Source organism: Bos javanicus, chromosome 4, assembly GCF_032452875.1.
Source record: "Bos javanicus breed banteng chromosome 4, ARS-OSU_banteng_1.0, whole genome shotgun sequence".
Lineage (NCBI taxonomy): Eukaryota > Metazoa > Chordata > Mammalia > Artiodactyla > Bovidae > Bos > Bos javanicus.
Window position 1 is genome coordinate 40,797,549 of NC_083871.1, and position 12,874 is coordinate 40,810,422.

General features: G+C 36.7%; 1 protein-coding gene across 1 annotated transcript in view; it reads right to left on the reverse strand.

The window, feature by feature from the left end:
- Positions 1 to 12,874, reverse strand: part of LOC133246725 (platelet glycoprotein 4-like) — a 59,236-nt gene that overhangs the window by 11,623 nt on the left and 34,739 nt on the right. Inside the window, 3 exon segments of the mRNA XM_061415362.1 lie at positions 7,069 to 7,115; positions 9,623 to 9,714; positions 11,563 to 11,736. Of these exon segments, the coding sequence (XP_061271346.1) occupies positions 7,069 to 7,115; positions 9,623 to 9,714; positions 11,563 to 11,736 (313 nt within the window).

Below are 12,874 nucleotides of genomic sequence, written 5' to 3' on the forward strand. Positions count from 1 at the left end.
CATGTTGTGTGATCCCTTAATGTATTATTTGATTTGGTTTGCTAGTAGTTTGTTGAAATTTTTCACATCTGTATTCATCAGTGATACTGACCCATGGTTTCCTTCTTTGCAGTATCTATTGTCTGGTTTTGGTATCAGGGTGATGGTATCCTCATAGGATGAGTTTGAGAATATTCCTTCTTCTGCAAATTTTTCAGTAGTCTCAGAAGGATAGGTTTAACCCTTCTGTAAGTTTTTAGTAGAATACACCTGTGAAGCCATCTGGTCCTGGACATTTTTTGTTAGAAGTTTTTAAAGCGCAGTTTCAATTTCATTACTTGTGATTGGTATGTTCATATTTTCTATTTCTTCTTAGTTCATTCATGGGAGCGTATACCTTTCTAAGAATTTGTACATTTCTTCCAGGTTTTCCATTCCATTGACATACAGTTGCTTGTAGTTGTCTCTTATGATCCTTTGTATTTCTGTGGTGTTTGTTTTAACTTATGTTCTTTTTCATTCTAATTTTATTGATTTGAACTCTCTCCCTTTTTCTTTCCTTGATGAGTTTGGTTAAAGGTTTATCCATTTTGATTCTTTTTAAAGAACAAGCTTTTAGTTTTATTGATCTTTTCTATTTTTTTTTCCTTTTTGATTATGATTTGTTTTCTTTTGCTAACTTTGGTGTTGTTTGTTCTTCTTTTTCTATTGCTTTAGGTGTAAGGTTGGGTTGTTTATTTGAAAATTTTCTTGCTCCTGAGATAAGATTGTATTGCTATAAACTTCATTCTTACAACTGCTTTTGCTTCTTCCCATAAGTTTTGGATCATCATGCTTTTATTTTCATTTATCTCTACGTGTTTTCTTTATTATTATGCTTTGATTTATTCAGTGATCTATTGGTTTCTTGATAACATGTTGTTTACCTACAACACATTTGTGTTTTTTCAGTGTTTTTCTTGAAGTTGAATTCTAATCTCATAGCATTGTGGTCAGAAAAGATTCTCGATATGATTTCAGTTTTCCTAAACTTATCAAGGCTCACTTTGTGGTCCAGCCTGTGATCAATCCTGGAGAATGTTCCATGTGAACTTGAAAGGAATGTATATTCTGCTTCTTTTAAATGGGGTGCACTATAAATTAAGTCCATCTGGTCTTTCTTTTAAGGCTTGTGTTTCCTTTGGTCTTCTCTCTGGATTATCTGTCCATTGCTGAAAGTGGGATGTTAAAGTCCCCCAGTATTATTGTGTTACTGTTGATTTCTCTTTTTATGGCTGTTAGTATTTGATTTATATATTAGGATGCTCCTATTTTGGGTGCAAGTACATTTGTAGCTATTATATCTTCCTTTTGGATTGATCCCTTGATCATTATGTAGTGTCCTTCTCTGTCTATTGTGAAAGTCTTTATTTAAAGTCTGTTTTGTCTGATGAATGTTGCTACTGCGGCTTTCTTCTGACTTCCGTTTGCATGGAATACCTTTTTCCATCCTCTGACTTTCATTGTGTATGTGTACTTAGATATGATGTGGATCTCCTGTAGACAGTATACATACAAGTCTGGCTTTTGTATCTATTTAGCTAGTCTATGTCTTTGGTTGGAGCATTTAATCCATTTACATTTAAGCTAGTTAGCAATGTCTCTTCCTATTTCTATATTCTTCATTGTTTTGGATTTGTTTCTGTAGGTCTTTTTTCTTCCCTTTCTCTTCTGTTCTGTTTTCTTGTGATTTGATGACTAGCTTCAGTGTTGAATTAGTTTTTCTTTTTTGTGTGTGTATCTACTGTAGATTTTCAGTTTGCTGTTACCATGAAGATTTGATATAGCAATCCATACATAAACAAGGTTGTTTTAAGTTGCTGATGTTTTAATTTCAAGTGCATTTCCAATATCCTGTATTTGTGCTCCCTTATTCTCACAATTACTGGTTTTGATAGCATATTTTGCATATTTTTGTGCAGATGATTTCCTTTCTTTCTTTTTTTGCCTTTACTGGTAAGCTTTTCCATTCTTAATTTCTTTGTTTCTAATAGTGAATTTCAGTTAGGATTTGTTGCAGATCTGGTCTGGTGGTAATGTGTTCTCTGTAAAGCTTTTGATTTCTCTGTTGCAACTGAATGATAGTCTTCTTGGACAGGGTATTCTTGGTTGTAGGTCCTTCCCTTTCATCACTTTGGATATGTCATGGCACTCCCTTCTGGCCTGCTGAATTTCTGCTGAGAAATCAGATGATAATCTTATGGGAGTTACCCTGTATGTTATTTGTTGTTTTCCCCTAGTTGCTTTTAATGTTTTTCTTTGTCTTAAATATTTGTCCACTTAATTCCTGTGTGTCTTGGTATATTCCTCCTTGGGTTTATCTTGCCTGAGACTCTTTGCACTTCCTGTACTGTACTCACTGTCTTCTTTCCCATGTTAGGGAAATTTTGGGCAATTTATATTCATTTTTCTCTCTCTTTTCCTTCAGAAACTCATATAAATGTGAATATTGGTGCATTTAACTTTGTCCCAGACTTTTAGACTCTTCATTTCTTCTTATTTTTTTTCTTTATTCTGTTCTGCAGCAGTGGTTTCCACCATTCTTCTAGTTCACTTAGCCATTCTTCTGCCTCAGTTACTCTGCTGTTGCTTGCTTCTAGTGGATTTTTCATTTCAGTTACTGAATTGTTCCTCTCTTTTTGTTCTTTTGTTTTTCTAGGTCTCTTAAACATTTCTTACATCATCTTGATCTTTTTATGAGATCTTGTATCATCTTCACTTTCATTACTCTGAATTCCTTTTTGGGTAGATCACCTATCTCCATTTCAATAAGATGTTCTTCTAAGTTTTATCTTGTTCCATCATCTGGGACATATTCTTCTGTAACCTCATTTTGTCTAATTTTCTGTGATTGTCATTTCTTTTCTATAGGCTTTAGGATTATAGTTCTTTTTGCTTCTGCTGTCTGTCCCCTGGGATAAGACTGTCTGAGTCTGAGAGGCTTGCACAGGCTTCCTGGTGGGAGGATTTTGTTCCTGCCCACTGGCAGGTAGAGCTGGGTCTAGTCCTTTCGGTGGGCAGAGCTGTACTCAGAAAGTCTGTGTGCTGATGGATGGGGCTGTGTTCCTGCCTTGGTGGTTGTTTTGGATGAGGTATGCCAGCACTGGAGCCTACAGGATGTTGGGTGGGGCTAGGTCTTGGGGAGGAAATGGTATTCACCAGAACTTCCACTACGAGTTGGTTTTTTTTTTTTTTTTTTCCAGTTTGTGGAAAATAATTATACCACCTGGCAAGTACGGAATTTGGTTTCATTGTGATCGTGACTTTGCCCCTCCTTCTGTCTTGTTGTGGTTTTTTCTTTGTCTTTGGATGTAGAGTATTTTTTTTTTAGATGATTCTAGCATTTTGCTGATGTTGTGGATGGTTGTTCAGCAATTAGTTGTGATTTGGATGTTTTTGAAAGAAGGGGTGAACTCACACTCTTCTGCCTTGCCATCTTACTGCCAGCTGATTCAGAAATTTGAATACACGTAATTTTTAAATCCTCCAATAGCCATCTTTTAAAATGATAAAAGTATCAGTTATATTTAACCCAGTATATCCAAAATAACATAACTTTACACATAATCAATATAAAATTAACAAAATACCATGTGTACTTATGGCACATTTTGGTTTGTACTAACCCTATTTCAAGTACTTAATATGGACAGGTGACTAGCTGCTACCTTAATTCAACAAGTCTGTATACTGTCCACATTCATTGGTATTCAATTTTGTATCAGATTTTCCCACTGTTTAAAAATAAATGAGGTGTTTTTTTTTTTTTTAATGGCCAAATCACCTGTTGTTAAAACTATGATTGTTTTCCTACCCTATCAGTAGAGTGGCAATTTCCTTACTTTGAGGTTCCTTTACATGTCCTTTTGGTAAATGTTGTTCTTACTTTTGATTGTGATTCATTCACCTACACTTATGGCTGATTAACATTTTTAAAATCATTTTTTGAAGTTCTCTCTCTAAGTAGGATTTCATGCAAATAGTTTGAAATTGTATACATCAAAACAAAAAAAGCATTTGTTGAGTTTATTGAATCCCTACAATGGTTATTATCCATGGCACACATTGAATATAAGAAGGAATAACTAGATAATAACTAGATAATTTCCTCCATTTACTCCACAAATGAGTACCAGCAAAATGAGCCACTGCTGAATGTGTTTGTTCAAACAGTAAGACCTAGCCTTCAATTATGAATTCTTTTTCTAGTAACAGCACCAACTTTGGAATCTTCTTACATTTCACTTATAACAGAAAATCAGTAAACTTGATCCTGCCTTTAAGATAATGGGCTATTGAAGATTAGCTTAAATGCCCAGATGGATCTCTGAATGGGCATTGCCTACAACTGCCTTCCCAACACCTTAAACATTAAAGGAAAAGAATACATTGAAAAGCTTTAAATATCATCAAAGATTCTGTCATAATGATACCAGCAATTACCATGTGTCATAACCCTAGGATTGTGCATACTAGCAGGACCCTTTTTTTAAAAATACATTCAAGTGTAAATCAGTATTTTAATTTTATACCTCTTTAAGCTTATTGGTGAAGGTATAGTAAGTACTTCTTTCATGCTAACAACATTGGAATCCTTTCTGCCAGGAGCCGGCATATTGCATATTGAGTGCAGCACTTTCCACAGCATCATCTTTCAGGATCTGGAATAGCTCAACTGGAATTCTATCATTGCCGGGAGCCAGCGTGAGGAACTCCGCCCATGACAAAGGTCATGAGGAAGGAGGCTCGGCATACGCAAAGGCGGGATCGAGCTTCAGGAGTCCCCCTGGAAATTCTCCAGCATCTAGCCCCAAAACCAGAGTCTGCCTACTTTCTGCTTTGTGCTTTCACCTACACCTCTGACTTTACGGGGGCTGTCCCCCACTACCTCTCTCTGAAAAAGAGTTAGCTTACAGTTCCAGTTAATAATTCCTGGGTGTGACAGTGTTTAACCTACAAACTCCTTTGGAAATCCTCTAGCCTGCCTGAATAGGTTTTTCAGGCCACATGTGATTGTTCAGAGCCTCCCAACTGTGAGAGGCAGGAGATGTTCTAAACTGTCTAAACACAGATTCTTTTGAGTAGTTAAAAGATTGATTAGAAATTGTATTGGTGAAGGGATTTTCACTTGTTGGGCCAATGTTTGCTGCTAAGTTTCCATATCCCTTACCTGCTGTGTCCCTGGCAGTGTATTGATTAATAGAATTGGTGTAAGTAGTAGCTTTAATGTTTGTAACCTGGGACCCTTGAGTTAATTCTTTTTCTTGTTATAGCCCACCACACCTTTGCTCTGTAGGAATGCAACTTTATCTAATGCTTTTGGAGGGTGGCTCCTGGCCAATCACCTTTAGAGAAAAATAAGTTTTCTGAAGAAAGGGTCTTAAAATGTTAACAGGCCTCCGGGCCAGAAGATGATGCAAATCACCTAAGCTTTTGCATATGATAAGTTTGCAGGAAGAAAGCCTGGCTTGCTGCCTGACTCTACCCCTTCCCCCATTATCCTCTATGCATAACTTAAGGTATAAAAACTACTTTGGAAAATAAAGTGCGGGCCTTGTTCACCGAAACTTGGTCTCACCATGTCGTTCTTTCTCTCACCTTCTGGCTGAATTATTCAGCCTCTTTTCTCCACTGAATTTCCTCACTGAGCTATCCTCATTCTATTACTCTTTATATCCTTAATTAACGTTTAACTAAGCAATTGTTTCCTGATCCTTGCCTATGCCGTCTCTCCTTCGAATACCCTGGATCAGCCGGGGCTGGTCCCAGGCACCTTTCCGTTTCTTTACACTCTTTTCCTAGTGTGTAACCAACAATCTGTCTCAAAGAGATTCCATCAGAATCCTTGGTCTGCCCAATATACCTCTACTCCTAGTATTTTTACTTCTGTTTTTCTCTTAGATACTTTTAACTTCATGATTTCTTCCCAACTTTAGTTTAGAATGTTCATTTTTGCATGTTTTTTCATGGTTGGTAACAATATCCAGTACAGGTATGTATTGGTTAACACATATATAACCTTATTTTTGTTGCTACTGTTGTTCTTTTCTCCATAATTATGATCATCTTATTCAAAATAGATGGCTCCCCTTGCAAGGTTACTGATTATTCTTCACATTGAAACCTCCACTTGGAAAAATGTTTTACCTTTTATAATTATGTTGATTGTTAAATTCTTTCAGTTTTAAGTTATTATCTACACAGTATGTACAATAGATGTGAACAGTAACTACTAACCTCTTTACTTCTGTGACCAGTAAGTCAGTTAATTAGTCTTTACAAAGCAGTAGTAAAGATGCTTTGTAAAGCATTATTACAAAGCATTAGTCTTTACAAAACATTTCCCTAGGAATGCAGTAATGGTTTATCCTTAGTGATTAATCTTGAGACATTTCATCAAATTAGATAGTTACTATTACTTTGCCAACAAAGGTCCATCTAGTCAAGGCTATGGTGTTTCCAGTGGTCATGTATGGATGTGAGAGTTGGACTGTGAAGAAGGCTGAGTGCCGAAGAATTGATGCTTTTGAACTGTGGTGTTGGAGAAGACTCTTGAGAGTCCCTTGGAATGCAAGGAGATCCTACCAGTCCATTCTGAAGGAGATCAGCCCTGGGATTTCTTTGGAAGGAATGATGTTAAAGCTGAAACTCCAGTACTTTGGCCACCTCATGCGAAGAGTTGACTCATTGGAAAAGACTCTGATGCTGGGAGGGATTGGGGGCAAGAGGAGAAGGGGACGACAGAGGATGAGATGGCTGGATGGCATCACCGACTTGATGGACATGAGTTTGAGTGAACTCCAGGAGTTGGTGGTGGACAGGGAGGCCTGGCGTGCTGCGATTCATGGGGTTGCAAAGAGTCGGACACGACTGAGCAACAGAACTGAACTGAACTGAAACCTGTTTAGGAATTGAGACTCTGAATTATGTTGTAGGGACACAAAGATAGGTAAAAGCATCCCTATCCAGAACATCGTCGGCATGATGGTAGATTTGTGGGGAAAAGGAGGGGGTTTCATTGTGGTATTATTACAAAACAAATACCCTTACCTGTACCATTAATCATGTCACAATAACTTGCCTGATAGGAGAGATACCTTAGGGGGAAAAAAAAAAAGGAAAGGAAATGAACATTTGCATTCCAAGAGCACATCTCACATTAATTTTTCTTTTATGGTTCAAGTGGTGGGGGTGGTGGTTTAGTTGCTAAGTTGTGTCTGACTCTTACAGGAGTCTGTAGCTCACCAGGCTCTTTTGTCCATGGGATTTTCCAGGCAGGAATACTTGAGTGAGTTGCCATTTCCTTCTCCTGGCAATCTTCCTGACCCAGGGCTTGAACTTGGGTCTCCTGCATTGCAGAGAGTTTCCTACATTACAGGTGGATTCTTTACCAACTGAGCCACCAGGAAAGCCCTACTTCTGCTAACGTAATAAACATTGATTAGACTAGTTGTGACAAATGCTAAGTTTAAGAAATGCTCTAAATCATTTGGTCTATGTTTTGTTAGAAGTTTTCATCTTGCTGAGGTGAATGAAGTGCCTGATACCATTAAGTGGCCAGATTATAAAATAAAAACTGATAAATTTTGTTAGGAACAACTTGGAACAGACCGAGTTTTTAAACATTTTTTGAGAAATATTTATCAGAAATTTAGATCTCTGTTTAGGATTAAATTTCTGTGTTCCGGTGGGAGAAGTGGATTATTACATAGTATATTGAGTGTTCAACTGAATAGGAGAAAAATACTAAGTAGGTAACTGATGTAAACTCAGTATGAGGGAAAAGAGGGGAGTGTGGAGGAGCAAAGAAGCAGATGTTTGATCAGAAGTGACTAGAAATGTAGATAATCAATTTATACTTTTCCCCTCTTTTAACTTTGCATGAACTGACATTAAAGTAGAATGGAGTTTATTAATTTATACTCTGGTATTTTCATGAAATATACATATACATATAACTGGAAACAGTACAAACAATGATGGTGATTGTTTCTCTGCAGTCTCAGCCACTTTTTGGTGATAGAAAATGGGTTTTTCACCCTCCTAATATATCATACCGTAAGATGTCAAGGCAAGCTGTTGCTTCTATTTGAAACACAATAAGCCGTCAATAATGCTCAGTCTTGCCGTGGTCAGTTAAATTAACCTTATCTTAACCTTAACGGAGAAGGCAATGGCACCCCACTCCAGTACTCTTGCTTGGAAAATCCCATGGATGGAGGAACCTGGTAGGCCGCAGTCCATGGGGTCACTAAGAGTCAGACACGACTGAGCAACTTCACTTTCACTTTTCACTTTCCTGCATTGGAGAAGGAAATGGCAACCCACTCCAGTGTTCTTGCCTGGAGAATCCCAGGGACGGCGGAGCCTGGCAGGCTGCTGTCTATGGGGTCGCGCAGAGTTGGACACGACTGAAGCGACTTAGCAGCAGCAGCAGTAGTAACCTTAAACTCATGTGAAATTCTTATTCCAATTAGGAGCACTCAGTAACTCCTCAGAACCTCTCTGTAATACTGAAATTAAAGAAATGCTCACTGTACTCAATATATGAACACTGATATGATATCCCATAAAATGAGCATTTAGATGTGTTTTATCCCTCCATTAGATTTTCCTGTAAAAAAAAAAATGTGAGTATGAACTCTGTAGATGAAAAAGGAATATGAGTAACTATTTAACTGTTTTACGCAAATTTTAGATAGGAACTCAGTGTGAGGTAATGCTTGCTTAATTAATAAAAATGTTCCATCTCTTGATTTTGATTATTCTTTGTCATAAAATCACTGATCTAAAACTCATTTTAACTTTGAGGAGAAAAGTCTTTTTCTCCTTGGTATTTATTGGGGTTCTTCCTATTTTAGACATATGACAGATTAGATGTACTCCAGATAAGCAGGCAGAAGTTAGAGAAAAGTAGGAAATTGTGGCTAGTGAACATATCTCATTCTACTACTGCTTCACAGAATATGTGCTTTTTATTTTCAAGTTCAGTATGTCAGTTTTAAACAGGAAATAATAATTCCATTTTTATAATGATAGGCTTTTTAAAAAAGCTGAGTTATTTTAAGAACATTTGGAAGGGGAAAGTCATAAAAGTTGTAGCATGAATTCATTAAGCTTCCGTCGTTATAGACATGTTTAGTCATGTCACTGGAATGAACAATAATTTTATTTCATGCTCAGTAAAAAAAAAAAAAACAGTATATTTTCCTAGCTCCTGGATGATGAGTTGACATATTGATATTCTTCCTTTTAATTTGCTATTATGTAATTGAAGTGTGCATGAAAACTCTGGTTATGCAACACAGATTAAAGTGGCCCCTTTAGATTTCTGTATATAAGAGACCTGTTCATAAAGGTGAACCCTCCAGTGGGGCTGATACGCAGCAGCTATGTACCAGTGTGACCAGTCATCACACCTAAAAGGTTAATGCCTGGCAGACCAGGAGTTTCTAAGGGCCGAGATACAGGCAACTCTGTGCCATAGGTTGGTGCCTGTGCCTTACCAGTTGGTAAATAAGTTTCTTGCCTGCCTTAAAGCATCCTAGTGACACACACACACACACACACACACACACACACACAACTTTGCCTGTATACTTACTTTTTGCCTTTATATGTGTCTATTCTGGCAACTTTGCTTATGTCATCTTTCCCATTGAAAACTTTATAAACTCCATCTGCAGTGTTGTTGTACTGAAGAAATACATGCAAGAAAAAATTACTTCTAAAACAAGCCATGCTTTCCAAATTATAAAGTATGTAATTAACTCACTTTTGCATTTCTCAGACACTGGCTGTTCACAATTATTTTATATGATTTGAAATGTATAAGTGATGAATTTTTAAAATTACTTATTTTTAATATTTTATAAAAACAAGATATAAAAAGTGCCTAGAAATAAGTGCTAGATGCTGAGATAAAGGAAGAAAACAACTATCAGAAGCTGACATGATCCAATTCCAGTACTCTTGTAATTAAGCCAGAAAGGCCATTTTGATCACTAGTCCTGTTATATTGAGGTGAAGGAATAGTTAACAAAACCTATGAGAAATATGACAGCTTTCCTGAAGTTTTCTCAATATTATGATCTCTAATATGTGGTTACTAAAATTTAGGTACACAAAATTAAAAACAGAATTAGCGAAGGAAAGAATTGAGTATTTTAGGTAAATAATAATAACTGAATTTATTATCCTTTAAGGCTTCTATACTTAAATTTAATTGATATATAACCTTGCAATCCTAAAAATCATCTCAAGTAAGATAATTAAAGAATATAACAGATATATAATAAAGTGCCAAATGAATTCATATTCAATTTTTAAATGTAGTAATCAACTGGTTCTTTTCATGGTTCAAAACATTAAACTATAACTAAGTACATCACCAAGTTCACATCTTCTTAAATTTCCTATATGTCACTTCATGACATTTGTAGATGTTTTTATCAACTAACTATGAAAATATGACATTGCTGATTTATCCTTCTTGTTGTGTAGAATTTCAGGTAACTTTTAAATTTACATTAAAACAAACTTGTAGGTCTAGAGAAGGAAGAATGGTATGATGAATACATTTCGTATAAAAACTGGGCATTCAATTTGATTGTGCATAGATAGAAAACCAAAGTCGAAAGTGTTCAAAGTTTTTCCACCCTACAACTTAATTTTAGACAATTTATATGTTTGTCAAAGAATGGAAACTTGATTAAATGTTAGTTTAATTTTGATTAGTAAATTCAGACAAGTAAATTTTCCCAGCTAGGAAAGATAAAACTATGTGACATAGACTTTGAAATAGTGAGAATATTTATTAGGGTTAATACACTAATAGGGTTAAGAAATAGGGTTGCTGCTGCTGATGCTGCTAAGTCACTTCAGTCGTGTCCGACTCTGTGCGACCCCATAGACAGAAGCCCACCAGGCTCCCCCGTCCCTGGGATTCTCCAGGCAAGAACGCTGGAGTGGGGTGCCATTTCCTTCTCCAATGCATGAAAGTGAAAAGTGAAAGGGAAGTCGCTAAGTCGTGTCCGACTCCTAGCGACCCCATGGACTACAGTCTACCAGGCTCCTCCATCCATGGGATTTTCCAGGCAAGAATACTGGGTGGGGTGCCATTGCCTTCTCCGAAGAAATAGGGTTAACACACTAAATAATAAAACTGTGAATTGCCAATGCCATTATATTTATCTGGTGAAAGTCCAATATTGACATTTGCATTGTTACTCACAGGATAAAATGAACCAACTGTAGTAGTAGGGTATGGAACCAAATGCAAGAATGGATCCTTACAGGCCCACTAGTATGTATAGTTGTTTTAAAGTTCTCTTTTGAAACATGAGAACTTGACTTTTTGATAAGTGAGTTGAGTATTCAATTCACTTTTTAAACTTTTAAAAGTGACTTTTAAGAACTTAGAGTATGTACTCTGAGATCAGAAATACGGTTGACACACTAAATGATAAACTTATGAATTGTCAATGTGATTATATTTATCCAGTTAAAAGTCTAACAGTATCAAGATTTATAATTGTTACTTACAGGATAAAACACATCAACTTTGGTAGGAATAGAGTATGGAATCAAGTTCAAGAATGGATCTGTATATCCCCACAATAGTTCTTTCAAAGTTCTCTTTTGAAACAGAAGAATTTGACTTTTTGGTAAGTGAACTAAGTATTCCTTGAATGTATCTGGATAGAGATGTGATACAGCCTGAAAAAAAAAAATCATGGTTTAAGACACCAACTGCAATATCACTTTCTTAACAAATAAATATAAATACAAGAATTAAACTGAATAAAACAATTTCTAGCTATCTTTAAAATGACTGCCAAATCTAGCCAGGACTAAAAGTATATTATTTCTTCATCTCTTAATGATTACATTTCTCTGTGGTTGTGTGGGCCACAGGAAGAGGAGTTTCAAAGTTAAGTCCTACTTTTTGACAAATTTTACTTATTTATTTCATTAGTGATTTATTTTGGCTGTGCTGAGTCTTCATTGCTGTGCACGCTTCTCTCTAGTTGCCTTGAGCAGGGCCAGTCTCTAGTTGTGGTGCACGGGCTTCTCATTGTGGTGGCTTCTCTTGGTGCAGAGCATGGACTCTCGGGTGTGCAGACTTCAGTAGCTGAGGCATGTGTGCTCAGTGGTTGCGGCTCCCCAGCTCTAGAACACATGCTCAACAGTTGCGGTGCACAGGCTTAGCAGCTTTGAGGCATGTGGGATCTTCCTGGACCAGGGATTGAACTCATGTCTCCTGCATTATCAGGTGGATTCTTTATCACTGAGCCACCAGGGAAGCCCCATAAATCCTTTTTAAAATGATACACTCTAAGTGGTCTTCTAATCAGTCTTCAGTTGTTTATTCTATCATCTTGTCATCTTTCCAAATGATCATAATTCAAAATAATAGCACAAGAAAGCATTTTTATAAAAATGAAAACAAAAGACATCTAATTGTAGTTTTAATCATGGGTTCTAGAGGATTTCAAAATCAGTAATTTTGCTGTTGTCTACTAACTGCTACTTCACTGGAATGTGAAGTCAAGTGGGCCTTAGAAAGCATCACTACGAACAAAGCTAGTGGAGGTGATGGAATGAATTCCAGTTGAGCTATTTCAAATCCTGAAAGATGATGCTGTGAAAGTGCTGCACTCAATATGCCAGAAAATTTGGAAAACTCAGCAGTGGCCACAGGACTGGAAAAGGTCAGTTTTCATTCCAATCCCAAAGAAAGGCAATGCCAAAGAATGCTCAAACTCCCACGCAATTGCACTCATCTCACATGCTAGTAAGGTAATGCTCAAAATTCTCCAAGCCAGGCTTCAGCAATACGTGAACTGTGAACTTC